We start from the raw sequence: 27,505 nt of genomic DNA, 5'->3' as shown, positions 1-27,505 counted from the left end.
CATGGCCTTCTGCCTGGGACAGGCTTTTAGTTTACCGGTGTTGTTGCAACACTGTTACAGAATCATGGAATTCCACACTGCCGCCCCTTCCAGGGGGAGCTTGAGATTATTTTCTAAGAAGGTCAAATGAGTATCTTTTGCAGAAATGAAAGCATCTTGCCTTTTCTTCCACTTGAGATGTTGGTGTTCTCAGGAATAGAAATGCATAGAAATATGCATTTTTAACAAAATTTTAATAAATAGGTCATTTGAACATGTCAGCATTTTAACGGATGAGATCTGGTGGTAGGATGTTTGCAAATTGAATTTATCTGACGTTTGTTCATAGTTTTTTCTTTAATGAAGAAGTCCGTATGCCGTTAGCCGGAGTGAAGCCGCGTGAGAGCCTGCAGCTTGCGCAGGCAATAGACCCGTCCTGAGCATGGAGGGTGGCGTGGGAAATGAAGACACAGCGACAGCGTCACTGCTCTGCAGCTGTCCACGTACATTTCTTAAAAGCGGCTTTGAGGGAAAAGGAGTAGATTTTGCACAGCTAACAGGTTTTTTTTAAACTTTATTTATTCATTTTAGAGAGGAGAGAGAGAGAGAGACAGAAAGAGAGAGAGAGAGAGAGAGATAGAGAGAGAGAGAGAAGGGAGGAGCAGAAAGCATCAACTCCCATATGTGCCTTGACCAGGCAGTGACCTCAGCGTTCCAGGTCGAAGCTTTATCCACTGCGCCTCCACAGGTCAGGCACAGCTAACAGTTTTAAGTGACAAGCTCTCTTGGAAAAAAGTTGCTCATGATTAACAGCAGAAGCCTGTTGTGCAGCAGACATTTGACTGACATTGCTGGACCAAGGGGCGGGTTCCTCCTCCGGTACCACCCTGCCCACAGCAGGTCTCCAGAGTTTTCTGTGCAAGCAGTGCAGTCCCACGAGGGGAGCTCTGAAGATGTCACTGAATGCCTTTTGCACATTTTGTAACCGCTCTTCCCACTGTGGGGACACCATGAAGATGGCCTCCTGCACGCCCGGCCTGGCTGCCGAGATGGTCTGGCTTTGTCCTCCTCTCTCCGTTACGAGTCCTCTGCCTGCCTTCATGGCGTGGAGTCTGTGTGAGTGGTGGGTGCTCCTTCCAGACTCAGAGCCCGTCAGAAGCATGCTAGCGATAGATACGATGTGAGATGTGATGGTTGTTCTCAGTGAGGGGTAGGCTTGTATTATTGAGGAGGAGGAAAGGGAAGCTGCTGTCTTGTTGGGGAAAATTATAATGGAAGAAAAGTGTGCCCTACATTGGGGTTCTGCTGTTGTTTGCAGGGAATTCAGGGCAAAAGAAATATCCTTGTCTCCTTATTTCTGTGTTTTGTAGGTAGTAATAAATGATGAGCCCTGGCTGGTAGCTCAGTTGGTTGAGGGTTTGACTGTAGTCTCCTTATGCCAAAGTTGCAGGTTCGATTCCCAGTCAGTCAGGACACATACAAGAATCAACCAATGAATGCATTAATGTGTGAAGCAACAATCAGTTGTTCTCTCTCTCCCTCTCCCTCCTCCCTTCCTCTCCCTCCCTTTTCCTCCTTTTCCCTCCCTCTCTCTCCTTCTCCCTCCCTCTTCCTCCCTCTCTCTCCCTCTCTCTCCTTCCCTCCTCCTCCTCCTCCCTCCCTTTCCCTCCCCTTCCCTGTCCCTTTTTCCCCCTCCTCTCCCTCCTTCTCCCTCCCTTCCTCCCCCTCCCTCTTTCTTCCTCCCCCTCCTTCTCCCTCTCCCTCCCTCTCTCCTTCTCTCTAAAATCAATTTTTAAAAAAATGATGAGAATTTTCAAAGCCTATATAATCAGTAAACTCTTATGATTTCAAAAGGGGACATACAAGTTTACAAAATGGGAACTTTTCTCAAGTGTCAGGCATCATGCTTGAAACTTTCCTCTTATACTTTATTTTGATAAAAACAGCCCTGTAAGGTAAATACATTGTGACTGTAGGTCTGGAATCTGGGCCAGAGGGAGCTAAGCTGGAATATTTGGTTCCCACTTGAGCAGGCGAAGGAACGTGGAGTAACACTGATAGAGTTGTAGAAGGAGGTGTCAGCTTCCTGTCAGAGCAGCATGGTGCAGGAGTGTGGGCCACCTGTGCTGTGCAGACTGCGCAGGGCCCAGTTTATGGCAGCTTTGGAGGGGCTGATGCACAGAGGGGCTTTGTAAACTGGGAAGGGACTTCCCTGTTTGCTCAGGGAATTGGTTTCCTTCCACAAATGGGCACCTGCGAAAGCATTGGCTGTTAGGGTTTTGGTCAGCAGAAGACTTACATGTTTGTTTTTATATATGTTTGCCTGTTTGTCTCTTCTGGTTCCTAACACTTTACTACCCCCTCCCTTCCCGAATTGTTTCTTTGCTACAGTAGATATTTAGTGAGACTTCCTATGTGCCAGGCCTAAGACAGATTAACTTCTGCCCTTTCCAATACTGAAACTACAATTGATTGACCTTTTTTTTCCTACTGGGATTAGTGATCCTAAGCCTTACTGACCTTTTTAGACTCTTCAGATATCGTTTGTGCCAATTGCGCAGGTTGTGGGGATGTAACAGCTGAAGTGAAGAAACTGAGAAGGATGGGTTATGTGTGTAGAGGTTTCACAGATTAGATTGGTTTGGTCTCTAGTTCGTGGATAGGTGGGTTGGACAGTAGGACCTGTGCAGTGCCGTACAGCTGATGTTACCCGAGTGTTGAATGGCTGACCTGTGCATGAAGTTTGGGCAGTGAGATGTCTAAAAATCACTGTTTGATGTTTTTGTTGTGAGAGCCATGTTCTTTTCCACTATGGTGAAGCTGATTTTGGTTAAGTAGTGCATTGAACTAGTTCACAGAGAGAACATGGCTCAGCTCGGAGCCTCATTTCATTCAGCCTGTGATTTGGAAGGCTCTGGCACCCAGCAAGGTATGTGTGGGCCAGCCAGACTGTGGACTCGTCCCTTGTCAGCCCCAGAACCCTCAGCCTGACTTGGGTAAAAGTCACCCCAACAAAGACTGTGGAACAGCCTCATGATGTGGTTTAGTTTGGATCCTGAGTCTTAGGTAGGACTCCAGCGGGCCCCTTCTTTCTGAGGAGGTGAGCCCTGTTCCCACCTGCCCGGTGCTTGCTGGCTGGCTGAGGGCAGAGGGAGGGCAGCGGGACGACCCGACCAGTCTCCTGGGGTTCAGCAGCACGCTGGAGCCTCTGTGCACTGCCCCTGCCCCACTGTTTGTAACTGATCCCCTCAGGCCACCAGTGACGCAGCAGCCTCCCGACTTTGATTTTTCGTTGTTTTAAGAAGAGCTGGACTTCCACAGTATGTGTCCAGTATGGACTTTCACAGTGGTGAAACAGCACGTGGTGATTAGCACGCGGCCGGCGGGGTGAAGGGACACCCAGGAGGGACAGCAAAGGGAGTGACGTTGGTGCTGCCGTGAGCACGAGAGTGTGGGGGCCAGCGCTTTGCGTGGGGGGGGGGGGTGCGGGGCGAAGCCGGGGCAGGCCAGGGCTGCAGGGAGGGGAGGGGCCAGGTAGGGGCGGGGCCTCGGGAGGGGAGGGGAGACTCCAGAGCGGGGTGTGTGGAGGGCCCATGTCAGGGAGGCATGTGTATGCCACCGGAGGAGGCTTAGCCCCGTGTTAGGTCTTGCCTGGCACAGCCATTGGGGTGTGAGTGGGCTGGACCTGAGGCCTCATGAGGATTAACCTGGCACAGTGTGTGGGGTGAATGGATGCGGGCAGAAATGGACACGGGGAATCTGGTGCCAGCCATGGAGGCCGACCTCCGGGCTCTGAAGCTGTCCTTTTTTTTTTTTTAATTTAAGGTTTTATTTATTGATTTTTAGAAAGAAGAGGGGGGGGTGGGGAGGAGTGGGAAGCATCAACTCATAGTAGTTGCTTCTTGTATGAGCCTTGACTGGGCAAGCCTGGGCTTGGAACGGGCGACCTCACATTTTAGGTTGAACACTTACCACTGTGCCACCATGAGGCAGGCTGAATCTGTCATGGTGGAAATGCCATACAGGGGCCTGATTGAGACAACCGGCTTTTTAGCTTGGGAGAAGGGCTTAGGGGGGAAGAGAGTGGTGCCTGGTGTAGACGGGGTAAGCTTTTGGTCTGGACCGGGCACTTAGCTGCTCTTAGCTATGCCAGCACAAGAACTCGTTTATGGCAAGTTCTGTGTGGGACTGGTTCTCTCTGAGGTGCTCATGGATGAGGAACGAGAATGTGAAATTTTGGGAAAATAAAGCCCGTGACCATATATCATAATCTGACATGCACTTTTCAAATGAGGGCTTTCTGAGGTATTTTCCGTATCACATCCAGTGCTTCTGGGTCCTCTGGAGTCTCGGGTTGCAGGCTCCGGTGAACAGGGCTCAGCACAGGCCCCCTGAGCCAGTGGCAGCCACTTCCTTTGGTGGGCCAGCCCCTCACAAGTTCAGGGCCCTCTCTGCATCACCGTTGGCTCTGTGGCTGGACCGCTAGCCAGGCGGTGGCTGAGGTGAGGTGTGAGCTAGAACAGGAGGGTTTCTCTTGCAGACGGACCTTTGTGGTGCCTGGGAGCTAGTGCTTGCGAGTGCCACATAAGCCGACCAGGGTGCCTTCGTGTTTCACCAGCATTTGCCATGAAGAGCATTTCAGCCTGACCTGGTGGTGGCGCAGTGGATAGAGCGTCGGACTGGGATGCGGAAGGACCCAGGTTCGAGACCCCGAGGTCGCCAGCTTGAGTGCGGGCTCATCTGGTTTGAGCGAGGCTCACCAGTTTGGACCCAAGGTCGCTGGCTCCAGCAAGGGGCTACTCGGTCTGCTGAAGGCCCGCGGTCAAGGCACATGTGAGAAAGCAATCAATGAACAACTAAGGTGTTGCAATGTGCAATGAAAAAAAAAAAAAAGAGCATTTCAGGGACTTTGAGGATTAAAAGTCTAAGGAAAAGAGAAACATGACATTTTAAAGTTTGTGCTTACTGATCGAGGATTTTGATAACCAGCCCTGTTTCTGCGTAGGAATTTTAAATCATCATTTAACATTTTTTGTGAAGTTGAGAATAAGACACTGACAAATTATTTATAGTTATTAACTCATTATTCAGAAACTAATGAGCATAATGTCAAAATTTAATCTTACAGTTTCAAAACAATTGCACTTTCACTCATTCAAGAGCTAATTGAGCATTTATAACATACTGGATACCCAATAGGGACTGAATAAGCAAATATCCAGTTCTTAAAATTGGTAAGATGTGCCTGACCAGGCAGTGGCACAGTGGATAGAGCATCAGACTGGGATGCGGAGGACCCAGGTTCAAGACCCCGAGGTCACCAGCTTGAGCGTGGGCTCATCTGGTTTGAGCAAAAGCTCACCAGCTTGGACCCAAGGTCGCTGGCTCAAGCAAGGGGTTACTCAGTCTGCTGTAGCCCCATGGTCAAGGCACATATGAGAAAGCAGTCAATGAACAACTAAAGTGTCGCAACAAAAAACTAATGATTGATGCTTCTCATCTCTCTCCGTTCCTGTCTGTCTGTTGCTATCTATCCCTCTCTCTGACTCTCTCTCTGTCTCTGTAAAAAAAAAAAAAAAAAAAAAAAAAGGTAAGATGTTTTAATAAATTGGTTTTGGTATAAATTCATACTTAATAATTCAGATAATTATGCAATAATTAAGATGCAAGCATTAAAAAAATCATAAAGTGTCTGAAACCCATCTATGCAGAATTCACCAGAAAGCCGAAAAACGGAAGCTAATTTTGTGGAACAAGACAATGGTAACTGATAAAGGAGTTCTCCTTGAAGGGGTTTCTATTGTAATCTTTTATCGTAATTGTAATTTTATTGTAATTGATGATAACAGATATAAAACCATACTGTGACCACGTAAGTGATTAAGTACTAAATTTTGTGGAACGAATCAGGGACTTGAGAGTTGAGATAAAGGAGCTGGCACAGAGTGGGTTGGGAAGGCTTGCTGGGAGCGGTGGACTTGAACTGATAGGAGAGGTTCCTGGAGAAGGGCAGAGGCGGGCATCCCAACCAAGAGGGCGACTGGGCAGCCAGCGGAGAGGGCTGCCTGCGTCTGCGCCAGACTCGTGCCCTGCGGCATGGGGGGTAGGATGTGCACCGGGCTGGAGCCTGGGCCCGAATCCGTCCTGGCTTCCTCACTGTAAAATACGGGCAGTATTACTGCTGACAGCACCGCCGACTTGGACTGGCGGGCACTGTGGGGCTCAGCGGGACGCTGAGTGAAGCCGGGGTGCGGGGAAAGCATCCCCTAGACAGGAGTTGGAGTTGCTGTCAGGGAGGGAGGAGGGGCCAAACCACAGAGGGCTGGACGTCTAGGTCTGGCCTGATACTCTGATGTGATGGAAATTAGAAAGCCATTTGACCCAAAGTAGGATGCGACAGGGAAGCATCAATAATGGCTGCCACCACCATCGGAGTGCTTCTGTGTGCTTGCTGCTCTCTATTGCCTGCCAGCCTCAACACCACCCAGCCGGGGGCGGGGGCGTGGAGGACTGTTCTCTGGGGCTCCGGGAGGAAAGGGCACCGGTCTCAGCACCGCCCTGCAGGGGTGGAGCGGGGGTGGGGGTGGAGAGGGCTGTTCTCCAGGGCTCCGGGAGGAAACAGCACCTTGCACAAGGTCACCTTGCTACCAAGAGGGAAGGCCAGGCTTGAAGCTAGGCTTGCCTGGTTCCAGAGGCTGGGCTTTCTCCTACCAGCCTGCCTCTACCTGGGGGGCTGCTGACCCCATGGGGAAGAGGAGTGGCTGGCTCAGGTGGTTATTACCAGTACTGAACAGGTGTGTAAGTTCAGAGTACATGTGGCCACATGCTGCCCCTAAAGAGGAGGAGCAAGAGGAGAGAGAGGGCAGCAGCACATCAGTGGAAAAAGAGAGAGCCTAGTGACCAGCTGCAGGGGAGAGGACCAGATGAGTCTGAGGTGTCTGTGCTGACCTTGGGCTGGAGGAGCCCAGGCACCAGGGCCGGCATCCGTGGGTTTCTCAGAAGTGTCATTTCTTGTTGGCACACACCTAGCAACACTCCGGCTTCACAGTAAGCCTTGCTTGGTGTAGGTGGCATGTTTTCCGGCAGACTAATGCTGGTCCGGTAGGATTTGGGAGAACGTGGGGCGGGGAGGGAGGCGTGGCCTTCCGGTGCTCCTGGGGCCTCCCTCTGCTTAGCTGACTTCTGGGACACTACTGCTCCCACCAGTGTTGCAGGACCAATTTTAAAAAGTTCCAGTCTATCTGGACTGATAAAAAAAAATTGTAAAATATGAGGAAAAGAAACTGATAAGGATACACAGATTGCAAGCTCTAATTTTTTTTATTAGTTTCAACAGATAAAAACCATCAAACTGCCATAACAATTTCTAAAGCTTACTCGCAGTTTCTGAGTTTAATTTTGACTGCAGACTGTTTAACTATTTACAGATTGGTTTACTTTGAGAGCAGTGATCTAGGAAGAAAGTCTGTTAAGCAAATTAGATAACAGGATGTTTTTGGAATATTTACTGATTTAAGAGGAGAAATGGCCATTCAGTTGACATTAAAAATACCTGAGGTATTTGTTCACATATCTAATTACAGGAGACATCTATTAAGTAAGATTCCATGTCAGGCAGGGACATAGAATAAATGTGGGAAGGGGGCAAAAGCAGGCTTACAGTTGTTTGTATGGAAAATGCAACAGTCAATAAATAATACTAGAGGAAACTGTGTTTCGCGTTCTAACAGCTGTAAACATATCTTTGCTCTACCCGGTATACCAGGAACTGAAGCTAATTTGGCTGTTGTAAGGGTCCATAGGTTTAAATTAGTAGCAATACTTAGGGAAATAGGTGCTTTACTTCCTCTGTTGTTTTTGAGAAGCATTGTATATTATTTCGCTCATTTCCCTTTTTTTTTAAATAAATCATGTTTTATTGTTTTTGTTTTTTTAACAGAGGCAGAGATAGACAGGGACAGACAGACAGGAACGGAGAGAGATGAGAAGCATCAATCATTAGTTTCTCGTTGCACATTGTGACTTCTTAGTTGTTCATTGATTGCTTTCTCACATGTGCCTTGACCGTGGGCCTTCAGCAGACTGAGTAACCCCTTGCTGGAGCCCAGTGACCTTGGGTCCAAGCTGGTGAGCTTTTTGCTCAAACCAGATGAGCCCGCGCTCAAACTGGCGACCGTGGGGTCTCGAACCTGGATCATTCCGCATCCCAGTTTGATGCTCTATCTACTGTGCCACCGCCTGGTCAGGCTCGCTCATTTCATTTTTGTTAGTGTTTTCTCTGTTAAATTTTGGCTTGCCTTTGACATTTTGTATTTCAGTGTGTAATTTAATGTGGCCATGTTTTGAATTTGAGTTTTTGGGGGTTTTTTTTTCTTTTTTTTTTCTTTTCTGAAGCTGGAAACGGGGAGAGACAGTCAGACAGACTCCCGCATGCACCCGACTGGGATCCACCTGGCACACCCACCAGGGGCGAGGCTCTGCCCACCAGGGGGCAATGCTCTGCCCCTCCGGGGCGTCGCTCTGCCACGACCAGAGCCACTCTAGCGCCTGGGGCAGAGGCCAAGGAGCCATCCCCAGCGCCTGGGCCATCTTTGCTCCAATGGAGCCTTGGCTGCAGGAGGGGAAGAGAGAGACAGAGAGGAAGGAGGGGGGCGGAGTGGAGAAGCAAATGGGTGCTTCTCCTATGTGCCCTGGCCAGGAATTGAACCCGGGTCCCCCGCACGCCAGGCCGACGTTCTACCGCTGAGCCAACCGTCCAGGGCCGAATTTGAGTTTTGTTTCTAGCTGTCAGTGTATTTTGTTCTATATTTTGGGCGATTTTTACCTTTGCTGATATCTTCCTTGCTCTGCAGTGACTTGATGTCCGCCTTGGGGCCAGGGGCTCTGTCCAGCGTGACTCCTTTCTGGTTCTTCGCCTTCTCCTATATCTCGCCCCGGCTGCCTGCCAGCTGTCCTCCCTCCTGGCCCTTCCCCTGGCCCCAAAGTCAGGGTTCCCTTCCGTTCTGTGTCTTGCTTACAGGGCACCTTTCCAGGCTCTTCCTTGTGTGCGTTCTCTTAGTTCACCGTCCCAACAACCCCAGTAGGTTGTAGAACAGAGATGCTCATCTCCACTTGACCCGAGGGGAGGCTGCGGAAGTGCCCACATGGGACTTGTACCACTCAGGGCCAGGCTTCCAAATGCTCAGGGTTTGAGTTTGCTTAAAGATGTCTGTAATTTTGAACTCTTCTTCTCAGTATTTATATTTGTTATCTGAAAAGTCAGATACTAGAATACTTGGTACAGTGCATAGATCTATTTGGAAGAAATCCTCAGAACCGTGTGGGGTGAGGGAGGTCAGCAGACAACAGAGCTGTGTGCCAAGAGTGGCCCACAGGGCCCAAGTGATGTTTAAAGGATGTGGTCAGTGGCATTAGCTGTCCCCACCTGTGATTTTCCAACAAGAGTGGGAAGGGCGGTTTTCTCTTAATTCAGCAATAACCACCCAGCACGTTGGGTTGCACAGGACATTTCTCATGAAGCAAAGAATCCTGCTTTATAAGGACAGAGGCACATTGAAAAGTCAAGTATAGCCCAAGTCAAAGTCATTGACTTTTTTACCTTTGGGGTGTGTGGCTGTGTGTTTTCTTCCTGTCCCCTTTATGGTCAATAGACCTGGGTTCCAGATGTAGCCCTGCCACATACTAGGTAGGTATGGTGAACTTGGCTGAGTTATTTAATGTCCTGAAACTTGTTTTCTTATCTGTAAAATGGGGAATGATTATCTACTTGGAAAGGATCCTTGTAGGGCTGACAGATGATGCATGCACCACTCCTGAGTGAGGGTGGGCTCAGCAGGTGGAAGTTACCCAAGTGCGAGTGCAGGGGAGGGCGGGACCCCACGGGGAGCCTGCTTACAGCAGTGGGTTCTCAAACGGAGTGGAGTGGAGTGGATGGAGTGGAGTGCAGTGCAGTGCAGTGGAGTGCAGTGGAGTGCGGTCGGAATCACCTGGAAAGCTTTGCGCACAGTTCTGGGCCCACCCCCATGGTTCTGATTTGTTTGGTCTGGGGTGGGGCTTGAGAATTTGCATTTCTGAGTTTCCAGGTGATGCTGCTGCCGCCACTGCTGGTCTGGGGACCACACTTTGAGAACCACTGGGCCACAGGTAACTCACCCACGAGCATTTCAGTGCTGTACATGTATTTGAAAGCTGAGCTTTTGTCGGTGATAGGTACTCTGTTAGAAAATGCTTAGAATCCGCTTTGCAAATATTGGGTTTAATATCTGAAGGTTTTTCCTCCTGTAGTCCAGGAGACTTAAATATATTTGAAAAAGAATAACTTGTGAAAGTAACAGTTATAAACATTTTATGGATAGTCTAACAATGTCAAATTGGCTAAGGTATGTGAAAGTACTTTGATAAAATGCTAAAATCTGAAAAAGTATTTTTAATACCTTTGTTTTTAAGAGTGAACATCATAGTGGAGTATCTAATAGTGTAACTTAGATTTCTCATCTCAATGTGCTGTTTACCGTATGTATTTTTCTCTTTCTCCTCCAGGCTGCTGACTTGAGTAAACCAATAGATAAAAGGATATACAAAGGAACACAGCCTACTTGTCATGACTTCAACCACCTAACAGCCACAGCAGAAAGTGTCTCTCTCCTAGTGGGCTTTTCCGCAGGCCAAGTCCAGCTTATAGACCCAATCAAAAAAGAAACTAGCAAACTATTTAATGAGGAAGTAAGTAGTCACCTGTCTTAGCTGTTAAGCATCCCTGTAAGAATCTCTGTGTCCTTAACCCCAGGGGAGTGGGCCTGTTCTGCACTGGGAGTTGAGCCCTTTCTCACTCTCTCCGCTGTCCTCCCTAGTGTTACCCAAGTTGAAATGTGGCGAACGAACTTGTTGACTTGCACCTCTTCCTGGGCACGCTCAGGTGTCTATGGCAGGTGCTTTAAAACTCTGTTACAGTGGAGATAGGGGTAAGACTATGATTCAGTATTTCTAGCGTAAAAGAAAATATAGAATTCCAGGCTTTGTTCACATCACCAAAAATTTTCGCTCAGACCAAAGAACTTAATGATATATATTTCCTTAGGTGGCTCACATTGTGCTTAAAAGCTTTTGTATCTATGTTCGACAGGCCTTTGGTTAAGGAGTAATTCCCTTGCTCTTGAAAATATTTGCTGTAAAATCACCTTTGCTGTAGTTAGAAATCCTGGCACTTAAAACAGGATCACACTACATAGCTTTTGCTAGTGTTATAGTGTGTACTGGGGTTTCTGGCACCTTCAGTTTCGTGCCAGATGGAGCCTGAGGCACTGCACTCTGTTTAGGCACACATCGTGGCTGACAGAGTTGCCAAATAGGTTGTGTTTGTGAAAGCTGTGGGAGTGGCTTTCCGAACCCAAGAATTGCCATTATGGGTTTGATGTTCTCTGTGCGTTTCAGTGTGACTCTCCTGGCCCAGGGAGAGGAAGGTGTAGGCTTGCTGAGCTCAGAGTCCTGGGGTCCACTCTCTGTTTGTGACCTCAGCCCTGAGCTGACGATGGTCAGGTCCTGTGGGTCCCCTCTTCTCAGGAAGGACAAGGTGCTACACTGTTGGTTGATTTTAATGCCATTAACTTGGAACAGAGGCACATTATAGATTCTGGTTTTTAAGGAATAATTTGGGGAAGAATATTCAGCTTGACAAATGCAGTTAAAATTCTGATTCTTTTGCACTCATTATGCTGCATAGTGTCCGTGCGCGCCCCATATTCATCCCGGGTCCTCCTGGTGACTTCACAGTCGTCGTGGTGCCTGGTGTCCGTGCGTGCCCTGTGTCCATGCTGGGTGTTCCAGGTGACTTTACAGTCATTATGGTACATGGTGTCCGTGTGTGCCCTGTGTCCAACCTGGGTGCTCCTTGGTAAAGTCCTTTGAACCGTGCCATCGCTTCTTCTGGTTTCCTGTGGATTGACTGGAAATAAAACTTGCCACTTGGGTTGCCAGAGTACAGAATAAAAGTGTTCAATTCCTATTTCCATTGGAAAAATTAAGCAGAAAATAATTCTACTTTCTTAGATATTTTATTTATATCATCTGAGTAAGTGATTTCTAAGTTAGCTAGACTTTATATATATGTATACATATATATATGATATGTTATATGTGTAATGTAAAGTATATATAAAATACATGTGTGTATGTGTGTGTGTTTGGTAGGGGAGAGTAGAGTCCCAAAGCCAGTTTTCTCTGCACTGTTAGTAAAAATTGTGAATTTGGACTGATGGTGGGTTTATCTGTGCTGAGATCGGGTTCTGCTATTGCGGGGAAAGGGATTGGAACCATGTGAAGGGCTGTTGGTAAACAAGATTAGGAGGCTGCTCTGGCTGAGGATGGCACAGAATGCCACTTAGAGAACAAGAGGGTTTGTGTGTCACTGCTGGGGGAGGGCGGGAGCTGGGAGCACGCAGATGTGTGAGCCAGCCCCGTCCCTTATGCTGGACACCTGGAAGTTGCAGGATAGAAAGCACCTTCTTGCTCTTAGTGATGTAAACATGAGTTACCTCACACAGTGTTTGCATTTTATTTGAAAAATGACTCTTTAAAAGCTAGGACTGTGTTATGGTGTAATGCCAACTTTACAGTTACAGCTCGAGGTTGACATCCTTCCCAGTAAGGAATTCTTTGTCTGTGTGGATGGCTTTTTCATCAGATTTTGGCCAGGATGTCTGAGAGCAAGGGTCAGCAGGGGTGTGTTCTCAGAGTGCCAGGACTGGAGGCTGGCACAGTCATCGGGCCTGCGTGAGTGTGAGTGTCAGGAGGGATCAGTGGCGTATGTGTTCCCTTAGCCCCGGGGGCATGGCAGCTGTTCCCATTTTACAGATGAGGGGCTTGTCAAACAGAAGGTAAGTGAATTGAACACGTGTACCTTAGTGATAGAGTTGGATCTAGAAATCAATTTCACAAGCTCTTATTGGTCATGACGGTGAGCCCCACCACATATGGTCGCAGGCTCGCAGGCCCCATTCTCCCAGGAGTTTAGTAAGATGTACAGACAGTGCTGGGCCATGTGTTAGCACAGAGTTGTGAACAAAGTACCAAGGGATGTGTTAACTCTGTTCTTCAGTGCATATCAAATGTCATAAAATAAAAACAATAGTTAAGCTCTGTGAAAGAAGTGTGAGAAGGTTTCCAGAAGGTGACAGTTGATATCTGGGTCTTGAAATGTGCAGAGGGGTTGGAGGAAGGTGTGAAAGGCCTCCAGAGCTAGAGACAGTTGGGCCGGTGCCGGACAGTGTGGAAGCAGGTGCGGCTGCATCACAGCATGTAGGCCTCGGAGCAGCTGGAGTCAGAGCTGGACAGGTGACTGGAGGCAGATGGTGAGAGCCGCTTGTGACAGGTTCGCAGATCTGGGTCTGACGCTGGGGGAGTCTGGGCTTTTACTCTCGGAGTGACAGGATCAAATGTGTTTTTTAGAGCTCTTGTCAGCACTTGTGGAAGGTGGATTGGAATGAAGAAAGAGAGAATGAAAGTAGCAAGACGAGTGAGGAGACTCTAGTAACGATAAGGGGAGAGATGAGGGCTTGAACTAGAGTTGTGGCCATTTTCCCTTGCGTTTGACAGACCGTGATTTCCTGCTGTGTGCCTAGCGCTGGGTTGACAGTGGCAGATAAGCCCTTCCCGGCACAGCACGCGCACACACAGCAAATGGTGACATGTGGCATGAGAGGAGATGGTAGGCCTGAGGGAGAGAGGATGTGGAACCTGCTGTAAACAGGGAGGCACTTACACACCATCTCTTGGAGGAGGTGGTGTCTTTATGCTGAGCCTTGCATGGCAGGGAGGCCACGCAGGTGAGGACCTGGAGGGAGCACTCCTGCAGAAAGGGGGCAGGGAAAGCCTGGGGTGTGGGAGAGCATGGACAGGAGAGCTGAGAGGGGCCAGTGTCCCCGGCCGGTGCTGTGAACTGAGGGTCATGCTACTCGAGGACTGGCCCAGGTCTGCGGTTTTGCCTGAGTTGTGGGGTCCCATAGAAGGGGATAGGGTCACAAGGCAGGTAGCATTTTTTAAAGTTATCCTGGTGGCTTCTTGGGGACCGAATCAGGGAGAGATATGAACAAATGATGGGCTCCTGGTGAGAGACCCTGGGTAAAGGTGAGAAGGAGCAGGCATTGGGAGTGGAGGAAGAGATCACAGTTTTTTCTGCATCTTTTTAACTGAAGAGGCTGGTAGGTAGTTGCATACATAGATCTGAAGCTCAAAACCGGAGATGAGAACATGGGAGTGGTCAGTGTGTAACTAGGAACCACGTCCCCGAGCAGAAAGGTCTGGGGAAAGCTGAGAGAGAGCCAGCACAGTGCCTGGACGTAGCCCAGGTTGTGCGCCACATCTGGCCATTGCACCGTTCTTCTCGAGGGAGCCCTGGAAACAGGCAGCTTATTACCACGGACCTGCAGACTCAGCCTGGTGGCTCAGTCAGGGAGGGAGCCTGAGGCCAACACCTCGGGCTCAGACACCAGCCCTGCCCCCGACCGCCCGCTGACGTGGGTCTGTCCTCAGCCCCCCTCAGCTGTGAAGGGTCGGAGCAGGGCCCCCTGAGTGTGTGTGGTGGAGGGAGATTTCAGCAGAGGCCTGGAGAGTGAGCCTGGGACATGCTCAGTCAGCTTCCAGCTAGAGGGGAGCCCACAGCATTCCTTTCACCGGGGGTGGGAAGGAACAGCTCTTCGGAAAGTGAGACACCAGCATTTTTTAAGGAGAAACAAATACTTTTCCAGGATGAGAAGGTAAGAGCAGGGTAACCAAGCAGAGAACCCACATGTGTGGGATTAAGGATGGGGCTGCTCGTCACTCATGACTGCACTGGCTGTCTGTCTGTCTGACTCCCCAGAGCACTTCTCTTAGCTGCGTTACACGTGTGCGGTGCGCACACACACCAGCAGTGACTGTTGATTATTCTGACTGTACCTCCTTCCTGGAGGAGCCTGGTGTGTGAACATGCAGCACATGTTGGGGTGAGTGGATGGCATGCACTGCCAGCTCCAGAAATCTACTTTGCGTTAAAGGTAGATGAGCCGACCAGGTGGTGGTGCAGTGGATGGAGCGTTGGACTGAGACGTGGAGGACCCAGGCTTGAAACCCTGAGGCTGCTGGCTTGAGCGTCGGCTCATCTGGTCTGAGCAAGGCTCACCAGTTTGAGCACGGGGTCACTGGCTTGAGCATGGGATCCTAGACATGACCCCATGGTCACTGGCTTGAGCCCAAAGGTCGCTGGCTTGAAGCCCAAGGTTGCCGGCTTGAGCAAGGAGTCACTTGCTCTGCTGTAGCACCCCCCCCCCCTTCAAGGTACATATGAGAAAGCAATCAATGAACAACTAAGGAGCTGCAACAAAAAATTGATGCTTCTCATCCCTCTCCCTTCCTGTCTGTCCCTGTCTTGTCCCTCTCTCTGTCTTTCTCTGTCAAAAAAAAAGAAGGTAGATGAAAATTTCTGTGAGGGAATCAAGTAGAGCTTAAAAGGTAATTTCTTTCCTACAAATTAAAGTAAAAATACCTGTTTGTAGAAACATTGGGACATAAGAGAAGCACCAGAAAGAGGGAGACTATCACCTATAGCAGGGGTCTCCAAACTACGGCCCACGGGCCACATGCGGCCCCCTGAGGCCATTTATCCGGCCCCCGCTGCACTTCCGGAAGGGCCACCTCTTTCATTGGTGGTCAGTGAGAGGAGCACAGGATGCATCCGCACCCTGTGCTCCTGGAGTACTGTATGTGGTGGCACCGCAAAGTGCGACGTTGCTCACGTACAGTACTACTTCCGGTGACGCGGGATGCATGCGTCACGGCTCCTGAAGCACGTCATATCACTTGTTACGGCTAGCAGTGACAAATATGGAACCAGACATTGACCATCTCATTAGCCAAAAGCAGGCCCATAGTTCCCATTGAAATACTGGTCAGTTTGTTGATTTAAATTTACTTGTTCTTTATTTTAAATACTGTATTTGTTCCTGGTTTTTTTTGTGTTTTTTTTTTTTACTTTAAAATAAGATATGTGCAGTGTGCATAGGGATTTGTTCATAGTTTTTTTATAGTCCGGCCCTCCAGCAGTCTGAGGGACAGTGAACTGGCCCCTGTGTAAAAAGTTTGGGGACCCCTGACCTATAGCTTCCAGTGTCGCTGTTCACTTTGTTTCTTTGTGAGACTAAGACACACCTTTCATCAGACATTCCGGCCTTCACCTCCCAGTGTGGCCCCCGATCTGTCAGGTCAGTTCGCAGAGGTGAGTGCTAGCTGCTCCCAGGCCGTGCGGTCACACTGTAGACCCTGGCCAGGCCCATGCGGTCACACTGCAGACCCTGGCCAGGGCCCTGTGGTCACATGGAGACCCTGGCTGCGGGGCAGTGTGGTCACATTGCAGACCCTGGCTGCGGGGCAGTGTGGTCACATGGAGACCCTGGCTGCAGGGCAGTGTGGTCACATGGAGACCCTGGCTGCAGGGCCGTGTGGTCACATGGAGACCCTGGCTGCAGGGCCCTGTGGTCACATGGAGACCCTGGCTGCGGGGCAGTGTGGTCACATTGCAGACCCTGGCTGCGGGGCAGTGTGGTCACATGGAGACCCTGGCTGCGGGGCAGTGTGGTCACATTGCAGACCCTGGCTGCGGGGCAGTGTGGTCACATGGAGACCCTGGCTGCGGGGCAGTGTGGTCACATTGCAGACCCTGGCTGCGGGGCAGTGTGGTCACATGGAGACCCTGGCTGCGGGGCAGTGTGGTCACATGGAGACCCTGGCTGCGGGGCAGTGTGGTCACATTGCAGACCCTGGCTGCGGGGCAGTGTGGTCACATGGAGACCCTGGCTGCGGGGCAGTGTGGTCACATGGAGACCCTGGCTGCGGGGCAGTGTGGTCACATGGAGACCCTGGCTGCGGGGCAGTGTGGTCACATGGAGACCCTGGCTGCGGGGCAGTGTGGTCACATGGAGACCCTGGCTGCGGGGCAGTGTGGTCACATGGAGACCCTGGCTGCGGGGCAGTGTGGTCACATGGAGACCCTGGCTGCGGGGCCGTGTGGTCACATGGAGACCCTGGCTGCGGGGCCGTGTGGTCACATGGAAACTCTGGCTGCGGGGCCGTGTGGTCACATTGCAGACCCTGGCCGGGGGCCGTGCCCACCAGCAGGAAGGAAGCGCCAGGCGCTCTCTGGCTGCCCTCTGGAGTGCTAGCCGCAGGCCCTTGCATCTCTGAGACTGGATGGTAGGTTTCTGTTTGTAGCACTTGTATATATCGTGCCCTTGAGAGTGTCTAGTGGCCTCTGTTGAGAGTATTTTGGCAGTGGGATGAGTTCCCAGACCATGGAGCCTACCCTCATGAGAGCCGCCAGGGGAAGGAGACTTGCTCCTCCACATCGCCTGTGTGGGCACTCCAGGGGGCAAGGGCTTCTCTTCTGATGACTAGTTCTTATGGAGAATGGGGAGGAGGAAGTCTAGAGATGCTTCTGTATGATGATAAACTTAGCCTTGTTCGTCTTTGTAAAAACTCTGATTGTTTCAGGGTTGTAGCCATAGAATAGTAACTTCAGAGGATTTTCGAGTGTGTTTTGAGTATTGGGTAAGATGTAAAACCTTAAAAGAACTTGACATCTTGGCTTCTTTCATGACTGACATGTAGCCAGGTCTTCTTTCCTGACATTCTCCTTGGCACAGTTGCGAGTCCATGGCCAACACGTTGAGTAGGTTCTTTGGATCAAGATCAACTGAAGGGCATAGAGGAGGCCCTGGCTCCTGGGCCCTGTTGCCAGCCCAGGCTACGAATTCTCTTTCGCCCTGCCAGCTGTGGCCCCTCCTGCGCCAGTGCCCGGGATGCGGGGGCGAGGGAGGTGGGGGCTGACCCGCCCGGGTCATGCAGTGATCTATCTGGGCAATTCTGGTGCAGAAGAGCGGTCTGCGCATTCCGTTACTTTTGTTTGTGTTGTTGCTTTTTATAATCAAGGAAGGAAATGAGCGCATAATGATCCACTCCTTAAAGTTTTCACATTGATAAATGACACCTGACCCTCTTCTTGCGGCTTTGAAGTGGCCTCTCCCGCCTTCCCGCGGAGCTCTCCTCCATGCGCCCTCCTCGCCACTTCTGCTTGTGGCTACATTATGGCTTTTCCAGCCGCTGCTGTGGTTTTTCAATTGTTTGTGTTAGTACTTTTGTTACAAATTAGTACCTGCATTTTAAAATGCATACCCACTCCCCCTAAATGACTTTCCTGCTCGTCATGTTGGTAGTGGAAGGAAAGATGGTTACGTGCTTTAACACCAGCCGGCGAAAGAGCTGACCACTCTGATGTGTGAAGACCTTAGACCCAGTGATCTTACTTGAATTTGCTTGTGCTCGGGGTAGTTTCTCCCTTCGCAGTCCCCGGCGCACACCACTGTTTTAGAAAGGTCGTTTGGTAGTGGTGCTTTAACGTGGTAATGGGTTGACTGTTATTCTTGCTTCCTTTTCACTAGTTTAGTACAGTGGTCCCCAACCTTTTTTGGGCCACGGACCAGTTTAATGTCAGAAAATATTTTCACAGACTGACCTTTAGGGTGGGACAGATAAATGTATCACGTGACTGAGACAAGTGTCAAGAGTGAGTCTTAGACAGATGTAACAGAGGGAATCTGGTCATTTTTTAAAAATAAAACATTGTTCAGACTTATATGTAAATAAAATGGAAATAATGTAAGTTATTTACTTTCTCTGTGGACCGGTACCAAATGGCCCAGGGACCAGTACTGGTCCACGGCCCGGGGGTTGGGGACCACTAGTTTAGTAGAGTCAGGAAATCTTGTCTGTTAATGCCATTAATGTTGGTAGTTTGAGGGGGTATGGTTTTCACTGGATCCGTACTGGAAGTGGGACCATTTCTTTGGCATTCAGAATAGGGAACATGGGGCCCCCGAGGGGGGGGGACCGGGGAGAGGCAGGTGCAGCAGCCCACTGAAGGGTGGGTCTTGATACAGATTTTGTTCAGTTTTTGTGAAAGAGATGATAAAAATTGGCCTTGCAGCATTTTGGAATTTGACTCTCTTTATTGGAAAGCCCAGTGGCCATGCCAGTGACCTCACAGTGACCCGAGCTGCTCTGTCTCCCCTGCTGCCGCCACACAGGCCTCCCCCTGCGTCACTCCTCCCTGCGTGGCTCCTTCCCACCAGTGTCCCCCCTCTGTCGCTCCTCTGTCCCCCTTGACCCTTTCGGGCTCTCTTCCTGATCCCCAGACTTGCTTCCCTGTGCCTGCCGGTCCTGCTCGCCTGAGGTACCTCCTCTCTGCTCCTCGTGTGCTGCCCTGACCTGTCCCCTGACCGAGGGCAGCCTCTCAGCCCCACTGTCTCCTCCGCGTTTCCAGATTTCCACACTCCTGTTCCTCCTTGTTAGCCCTTCTTCCTGGGAGCTCTTGGGGTGTCCGTTCTGGCTTTCACTCCTCGTCTCCACTGGCTGCCTGCTAGATGAGGATGCTTGGGTTTCTCCCCAGCTCAGGGACCCTCCTCCCCATTCTTTTCTCTCATAGCCTTCCTGTCACTCAGGCTCAGTCCTGTCACCAAGGACTGCTCACCTGTCCCCTTCACCCCCTTACCTCCTACTCCATGCAGCCTCAGCGTGCCACCCAGCCACTGGTCAGGTTTGATGTCCACGGCTCGTTGTCATACCTCCTGAGGGTTTCTCCCCACCCCACCCGTCCTTCCCTTCTGTGCGGCTGCGGGAGATGTCACCCGAAGCTGGCATTTCCCTTTCCGGAAGCCTTGGCGCCCGCTGTTTGCAGCAACTCTGCCCATAGACTAGTGTCAGCCACCCAGACGGTTTAGCTTTTCTAATGGCCACAGTAAAAGTAGCTGAAGTGGATTTATTTTATCCAGTATAGCCAAACTGTTACTTAGTACCCAGTGGGATCATATGAACACACAGGCACACTGGCTTCTGTGACCTTCAGTCTTCGATTCCATGTGTATTTGCACGTACAGCAGTCCACTTCAGACCTGTCACGTTCTGAGTGCTGGGGCCTGGGGTGGGCGGCACGGTGCTCCAGGGTCACAGCCCATGCCCCTTAGCCTGGGACTTGCGGCCCCGAGTCCCAGCTCACGATTCCAGACCCACTTCCCTGCCGCTGCTTGAGGGCTCCCGCCAGAAAACTGGTGCCCTCCTGCCATCCAGTCATTGCCCCCGCACGGGTCCGCCCGCCTCTCCGGGAAGTCCAGTGCCTAGTCTGCTCCCGCCACAGCATGCTGTGGTGCTGCTCCCTGCGCAGGGACCCGCTTCCCACGGCCTCTGCGCCCGCTGTCGCCGTCGGTCCTGTCTGTGCACCCGCTTACCACCACCGAAGGCCTTGGCTGGACCTTCCATTTGAGACTGGAGTCCCTCCAGCCCCTCCCACCCGCACTTCATCTTACCTGGGGGTTGTTCCACCGTACTCACTGCGTCAGATCTTGTCAGTGTCACTGTCCTCTCGTCCCACTAGAAAGTGAATTCCGTGCAGGAACGGGTGTCTGTCTACCTAACCTAATGAGTAAGTACTGCATTCGTGCTGGCGTGTGGTGTGCATTCAGTAATGAAGGAGTCCATGGATATAGTTGTCCCTTAGTACCCCTGAGGGACTGGTTCCAGGACCCCCTTTGGATACCAAAATCCTTGGATGCTCAAGACGCCCCACATAAAATGGTGTAGTGTCCACGGGAGCTCAGGCCCTATGTAAAGTGGCGCAGTATCCGTGGGTGCTTGGGCCCTGAGTAAAGTGATGTAGTGATGACGTGTAACCCACACACATCCTCCTGTAGAGCTTAAATCATCTCCAGGTCACTCACAACACCTACTACAGTGTAAATGCTGTGTACATAACTGTTATACTCAGTCGATGACAAGAAAAGAGTCTGCACATGTTCAGTACCGCGACAGTCATGTTGTCAAGCACCCGCAGAACACTTTTTGGTTTGTTTTTTTTCCCCAAAGTGAGAAGCAGGTTGGGGGAGGCAGACAGACTCCCGCATGCGCCCAACCAGGATCCACCTGGCATGCCCACTAGGGGCAATGCTCTGCCCATCTGGGGCATTGCTTTGTTGCAACTGGAGCCATTCTAACACTTGAGGCGGAGGCCATGGAGCCATCCTCAGCACCCAGGCCAACTTTGCTCCAGTGGAGCCTTGGCTGCAGGAGGGGAAGAAGAAGAAAGGAGAAGGGGAAGGGTGGAGAAGCAGATGGGAACTTCTCCTGTGTGCCCTGGCATGGAATCAAACCCAGGACTTCCACAGACCAGGCCAACACTCTGCCACTGAGCCAACCAGCCAGGGCAGAATGGTTTTTTTTTTTTTAAAGTTGTTTTGGATCTGCAGTTGGTTGAACTCTCGGATATGGGAGGCCAAACTGTACATGACTGGGTGAGTGAATGGGACTTTGGGAAAGTTTGCTGACCTCTCTGAGCCTGTTTTCTGGTGGGTAGTACCTGCATGGATACCAACCTTCCTATATGGAAACAGACACTTTCACTTACAGTGCTGATGGGAATAGGATTGTCTTATCCTCCATAGGAGTTAGTTTGGCAATCTCTGTAACAATTATAAATGCATGTATCTCTTGACCCAGCTTCCCATGGGGACTCTGCCCTGCAGGTGTGTTCACACAGGTGAAAGCTACCTGTGTACAGGGTGTTGCCACATAAGCGTCCATCAGCAGGGACTGTTAGCAGCGTGTTTGTATAGCTGTGTTCTCTGCCACTTGTGCCAGTGCAGAAAGGCACACAGAGCCCCGGTGAGAAAGCAGGGCGCAGACTTGCACCGTGTGCTCTTTGGTATAAAGACACAGACCAGAGCATTCATGTCCTAGTCTGCGTACGGAGACGTGGACAGATAAGCAAGGAAGTGCTGGTGGTGGCTGAGAGGGAAGCAGCTGTGTACCTCATGTATATTGTATTATCTGTCCAAAAACTGGAAGCTTGCCTCGCAGGGTTATGTCGGGATTGAAGAGCGTGTGCAGAGCTCATGTCCCGGCCGGCACAGAGTCAGCCCTCAGGGTGGAAGTTAGTGCTGCCACCCAGGTATGGCTGCCACGCGCCGATGTGCAGGAGCCCTGGCTGACCCCAGGTGACACGTACTTGGCCCTCTTCTAAAACACACGACCTGGCAGGGGGAAACGGAAGGTGTGGGCCAAGGAGAGACCTTTTCCACGTAGAGTTAGTCCCGTGGCCCTTTTATGTTTTTGGTTTGCAGTTGCTTGAACTGGTGAGCCCAGTTCCCGAGTGCTGGGGTGTGTGTGCCTGGGCCTGGCAGGACACGGATGTGAGCTCAGGTTTCTGTTCTCAAGGTGCCGCCAGCGCCACCTACAGGAGTAGCTGTGCACCTTCCTCATAGGAAGTGAGGCCCTCAAACATGCTGTCATCCCCGTAGCACTGAGGTTAATAATGGCGCCATAATTATTCTTCCTACCTCAGAGTTGCAGAGCAGGTCTTTTCTTACTTGGCAGTATTATGATTTCAAGTTCTAATGGATTTGTGTTGTGTTTCTTTAAGCCCAAAATAGAATTTTCTAACCATACTGCTGGAAGTTTTACATCTCCTCTTAAAATGCTGCACGCATGATGGAGTGATGCAGGCAGGATCTGGGAGGCCAGGTGCGACTCGGCCCTGGTGATATGAAGGGGGTGCTGTCGCTGAGAGCCACAGTGCTGGGACAAGGCCAGAATGCCAGGGCAGCCTGGCCCTGGTGGGGACAGCAGAGTCTGGCCTGGCCTTGCAGGCTGTCTGACAGGCAGCAGGCGCCTCAGCCAAGCAGCACGGGCTCCCAGGCTGTCTGTGTCTGTGTCAGCGTCGGGCAGGGGCCTCGTGGAGGGCACTCACCAGGCGGCAGGGGATGGAGATGCGGACTGTGTCCCCAAGGCCACTTGCCTGTCTCTGTTCATTTAAGAGGGTCAGCTGTGCCATCCTATGGCTCTGACACTGCAGAGGGATAAGCAGTGACACCTGCTTTTTTTTTTTTTAATTCATTTTTAGAGAGGAGAGAGAGAGAGAGAGAGAGAAGGGGGGAGGAGCTGGAAGCATCAACTCCCATATGTGCCTTGACCAGGCAAGCCCAGGGTTTCAAATCGGCGACCTCAGCATTTCCAGGTCGACGCTTTATCCACTGCACCACCACAGGTCAGGCGACACCTGCTTTTAATGTTTGCCCAGCCCACTGTCCCCGAGCCCCTCGGGCATGCGTGTGTTCTGGGCCAGGCCTCCCACCCAGATCAGCTGGGGATTTGTTGGCCACTTACCTTCTGGGGTCTAATTTTTGACAGCAGTTTGCATGGCTCATTAATATTTTTGGAAAAACTCAGGTTTTTCATTTTCAGTAAAAGTGCAGTACACACATCAGTCAGGCGCAAAGCTGGGGAGAGGAGGGCGCCCACGGTGGCGAGGCTCGGGGTCCCAGTGTGGTGAGGGCGCCCGTGGCTGGGCCGCTGTCAGCAGAAGGTGTTTGGCAGTAGGAGTGCCTGAGGAAAACTTGGGGACCTCTGGATGGGATTGGGGGCCCGGCAGCCTCGTGAGGGCCACGCTGTGGAAGCCGCTGTGCCCAGACCCCGGCAGGCCTACAAGCAGGGCCAGAGCTTGTGCCTACAGGTGGAGTTTACTTTTGGCCTTCGTTCACAATCTGCACCTGCTACAGAGGTAGTTGTCAGCGAGGAAGGTGAGCGCGGACTAGAGTGGCGGGGCTTGGGCCCGTCACCTGCCCGTTTCTCTGAAACCCGCTTATCCCAGAGCTGTGGAAGGATTGCCTGTGACGGCCCACAGGATGGTGGGTTAAGGGGGGCATGTCTGTGCGCCAGGGCTGCAGCGGAGCTGGGGTGTGCCCAAGTCCCGTGTGCTGCGGACCAGCGCCGCCCCCCAGGAGCACCCAGGCAGGGGCAGGGGTGGTTCACACCTGGCAGATGGCGATGGTGACACACAGGAGCCCGGGAGGCACAGCGTCCTGGTGGTGAGCGCTGCGAGGTTCCCTGCGGGTGCTCGCTGAGGGGGCAGTGTAGGCGCAGTCTCACAGACCCAGACCCTCCGAGTAGAAGGAACGACAGTGCTCAGGGGCGTCCCTCCAGTGTGTCCCAACGCCTGGTGCAGTGCCTATTGAGCGACAGACCCCCTCCGTGAGTGCAGTTCTAGAGTCATGTACACCCGACAGATGCTCTCTGCTCACCTGCTCAGCCACAGATGATCGTCCCTTGTCACCCAGCAGCAGACAGCTTTCTTGCTGGAACAGAGACCGCTCAGCTTCCCATTGTGATAACTGTTCTCCTTTGTCTTCACAGAGACTAATAGACAAGTCACGAGTAACCTGTGTCAGATGGGTTCCCGGTTCGGAAAGCCTTTTCCTAGTGGCCCATGCGAGCGGGAGCATGTACCTATATAATGTGGAGCACGCCTGCGGCGCCACAGCCCCCCACTACCAGCTCCTGAAGCAGGGCGACAGCTTCGCCGTGCACACTTGCAAGAGCAAATCCACGAGGAACCCTCTCCTCAAGTGGACGGTGGGCGAGGGGACCCTCAACGAGTTTGCTTTCTCCCCAGATGGCAAGTTCTTGGCGTGCGTGAGCCAGGACGGGTTTCTGCGGGTGTTCGGCTTTGACTCCGTCGAGCTGCACGGCACCATGAAAAGCTACTTTGGAGGCTTGCTGTGTGTGTGCTGGAGCCCGGACGGCAAGTACATCGTCACGGGCGGAGAGGACGACCTGGTGACCGTCTGGTCTTTTGTGGACGGCCGAGTTATTGCTCGGGGCCACGGGCACAAGTCCTGGGTCAGTGTGGTGGCTTTCGACCCCTATACCACGAGTGTGGAGGAGGGCGACCCTGTGGAGCTCAGCGGCAGTGACGAGGACCTGCAGGAGCTGCTGCACTTCGGCAGGGACCGGGCAGACAGCACCCAGTCCCGGCTGTCCAAGCGCAACTCCACAGAGAGCCGCCCCGTCAGCGTCACGTACCGCTTCGGCTCCGTGGGCCAGGACACGCAGCTCTGTTTGTGGGACCTCACAGAAGACATCCTCTTCCCCCACCAGCCCCTCTCGAGGGCACGGACACACACAAACGTCATGAACGCCACGAGCCCTCCAGCCGGGAGCACGGGCAACAGTGTCACGACGCCCGGCAGCTCCGCGCCCCCCCCTCTGCCACGGTCCAACAGCCTCCCACATTCCACCGTCTCCAACGCCGGCAGCAAAAGCAACGTCGCCGATGGGGCCATCGCGTCTGGGGTCAGCAAATTCGCAACACTCTCCCTACACGACCGGAAAGACCGGCACCACGAGAAAGATCACAAGCGGAACCATAGCATGGGACACATTTCCAGCAAGAGCAGCGACAAACTGAACCTAGTTACCAAAACCAAAACGGACCCCGCTAAAACTCTGGGAACGCCCCTGTGTCCTCGAATGGAAGACGTTCCCTTGTTAGAGCCACTCATCTGTAAAAAGATAGCACATGAAAGACTGACTGTGTTGATTTTTCTTGAAGACTGTGTAGTTACTGCTTGTCAGGAGGGATTTGTTTGCACATGGGGAAGGCCTGGGAAAGTGGTAAGTTTGAACCCTTAATGCCGCACCGGACCGAAAACTTGAGTAGGTAGCAATTTTTTCTTGCGGGTGGGGTGGGTGTACAATGAATGAATGACACTTCTTAATGTAAATCTAAATGCATCAGAGCCATAATTTTGGATACTGCATGCTATGTAATTCTAAGTCATTTGATAATTCACCTTAGAACGTTTAAAAAAAATATAATCAAGCTAATTGCCAGCCGAGTCAGTCACCCTCCTGGGAGTATATAGAGTCCTGAGGTTAGTGTTCCTGTCTTAGACGATTTCGATTTTAGGAAAATCACGACAGTGTGGGGAAACAATGACTTAAAAAGCTAAAATTAAAATTTCTGCTTTAACTGGAATATTTTTGCTTAACTACTCAATTATAATATTGTACACCTGATCAGAGCGTGTTCCGTACGGGCGGCCATTGATTGTCATTTATAGTCCAATTTTTTATCTTAATCATAAAATGTTTAGGAACCTATGAAATTTAACTTTAGGAACAAAGCGTTCAGCAGGGTTGATTGATATTATTTTTACATTGTTCTGGCAATCCACAGAAAGAAGAGCCTTAATTTTTAAAACCCATTTTAGTCATTTTATGACAATTAAAATTGTTTAATAAACATCTTTTTCAAAGAAGCAGTTTGTACCACTTTGATTGAGATCCTGTGCACTAAATAAAATACCCATGTTCCTCGTGGAGCCCAGAGGGTTCACTGAACTGCGGGCCGAGGTCACCCACAGCCGGTGTCAGAAGTGCCTCTTGCCACAGAAGCCAAGACCTTTTATGTCCAGTGTGCTTTGCTTATGTTTTTTCCCAATAAGAATAAAGAGGTTTATTTTCTTTTGTTTGGGGTGGGTGTTTGTTTCTTGGTGGTATCTTCCCGTCAGCAAGGCACGTGGCCACAGGCCTGAGCAGCCCCTCTGCCTTGTTTCCTGAAGACACAGAGCCGGCAGTCCAGGTGTGGCCCTCACCGCAGAGGGAGGCCCAGGTGCAGGTCGCCCCTTTTCTTCTTGCCAGATGGCAGTAGTGTAGTGTGTGATCCTGGAAGGCTGGGCTCGTTCTTGGGGTGGCCTGGCCCTCGGGCTCTGTCCTCAGGGGCTTCCCCTCGGCAGCCCCCCTGGCCTGGGCGGCTTGCTCCTGAGCAGGGGCGCGGGGGCCTCTGGACGGGTCTGCAGTGTTCGGCCGAGTCTCTCCGGTCCCAGTTCTCCCAGGGACGATGGTGGTTCCTTGGGCTCTGTGTTTTATGTCAAGATGATGATTGTCTTATTTGTTAAGTTATTTTGATCATTTAGGTTTGTTCTGTTTTGCACACTTTTGTAATTAAATATAGAGATACTGATACTGTTTGCTGGTTTGAGTAGTGAATGTGGTTCAGCAGCGGGAAGACCTGGATATTCAGCTCTCCGCCGCGGCCCTCCCTGGACGGCCAGCCCGCTCTGGGCCGCTCCCACCGCGCCCATCACCGTTACACGCCTGTGGTGTGTAAACCTGCGGTCACGAGGGCCGCCTTCTACCACGTCGGGACCAGTGTGGCCTTCCAAGTGCTTCTCACCTTGTCTAATGCATTACAGCCCGTGGGAAGGTCAGCGTCATTCCACCTGTTACGATATGGGCCTTTGTTCCTACATGTTAACTGCTCTTCAGTATCGTAGCAAAGAGGCCTGTGGACTGTTTCAACTTCGGAGGCTGACTTGGACTGTCAGATGGAGAGAATAGGAACCAACACTGCATGTGCAATTTTGTGAACCTACCTAGTCTTAGAAATTCATTTTCAAATGCTTCTGAGGCATTGAGTGTGTAGGTTCAACACTGAGGACTTGGGCCTAAGTGGAGAGTGGCCGCTCCCAGGTAAGTGGCCTTTATGGGGACGGTTACGGGCCCTCGCGGCTCTAGCACGCCGCTCACTGTGGGACCCGCACTTGACCCTGGGTGCCTTGGCTCCTCCGTCCGCCCGTCAGCGCCTCCGCTGCACCGGCTGTGGTGAAGGAGGGTT

At 51.4% G+C, this 27,505-nt stretch overlaps 1 protein-coding gene across 10 annotated transcripts in view; it reads left to right on the top strand.

The window, feature by feature from the left end:
- WDR20 (WD repeat domain 20) overlaps window positions 1-26,147 on the top strand; it is a 53,349-nt gene extending 27,202 nt beyond the window's left edge. For 3 of the 10 annotated variants that reach the window (XM_066274904.1, XM_066274899.1, XM_066274901.1), the window contains 2 exons: window positions 10,519-10,701; window positions 24,241-26,147. In XM_066274904.1, the coding sequence (XP_066131001.1) occupies window positions 24,328-25,518 (1,191 nt within the window). In that variant the 5' untranslated portion in view covers window positions 10,519-10,701; window positions 24,241-24,327 and the 3' untranslated portion in view covers window positions 25,519-26,147. Of the gene's footprint in view, window positions 1-10,061; window positions 10,123-10,518; window positions 10,702-13,422; window positions 13,512-24,236 lie in introns of those variants that run through there. The other 7 variants (XM_066274906.1, XM_066274900.1, XM_066274905.1 and 4 more) reach the window with 5 other exon arrangements.
- Window positions 26,148-27,505: the final 1,358 nt, after the last annotated feature.

This window comes from Saccopteryx bilineata, chromosome 4 (genome assembly GCF_036850765.1).
Source record: "Saccopteryx bilineata isolate mSacBil1 chromosome 4, mSacBil1_pri_phased_curated, whole genome shotgun sequence".
Classification (NCBI taxonomy): Eukaryota; Metazoa; Chordata; class Mammalia; order Chiroptera; family Emballonuridae; genus Saccopteryx; species Saccopteryx bilineata.
Note: the sequence above shows the minus strand (reverse complement) of the source record. Positions and strands in the feature narration are given on the sequence as shown.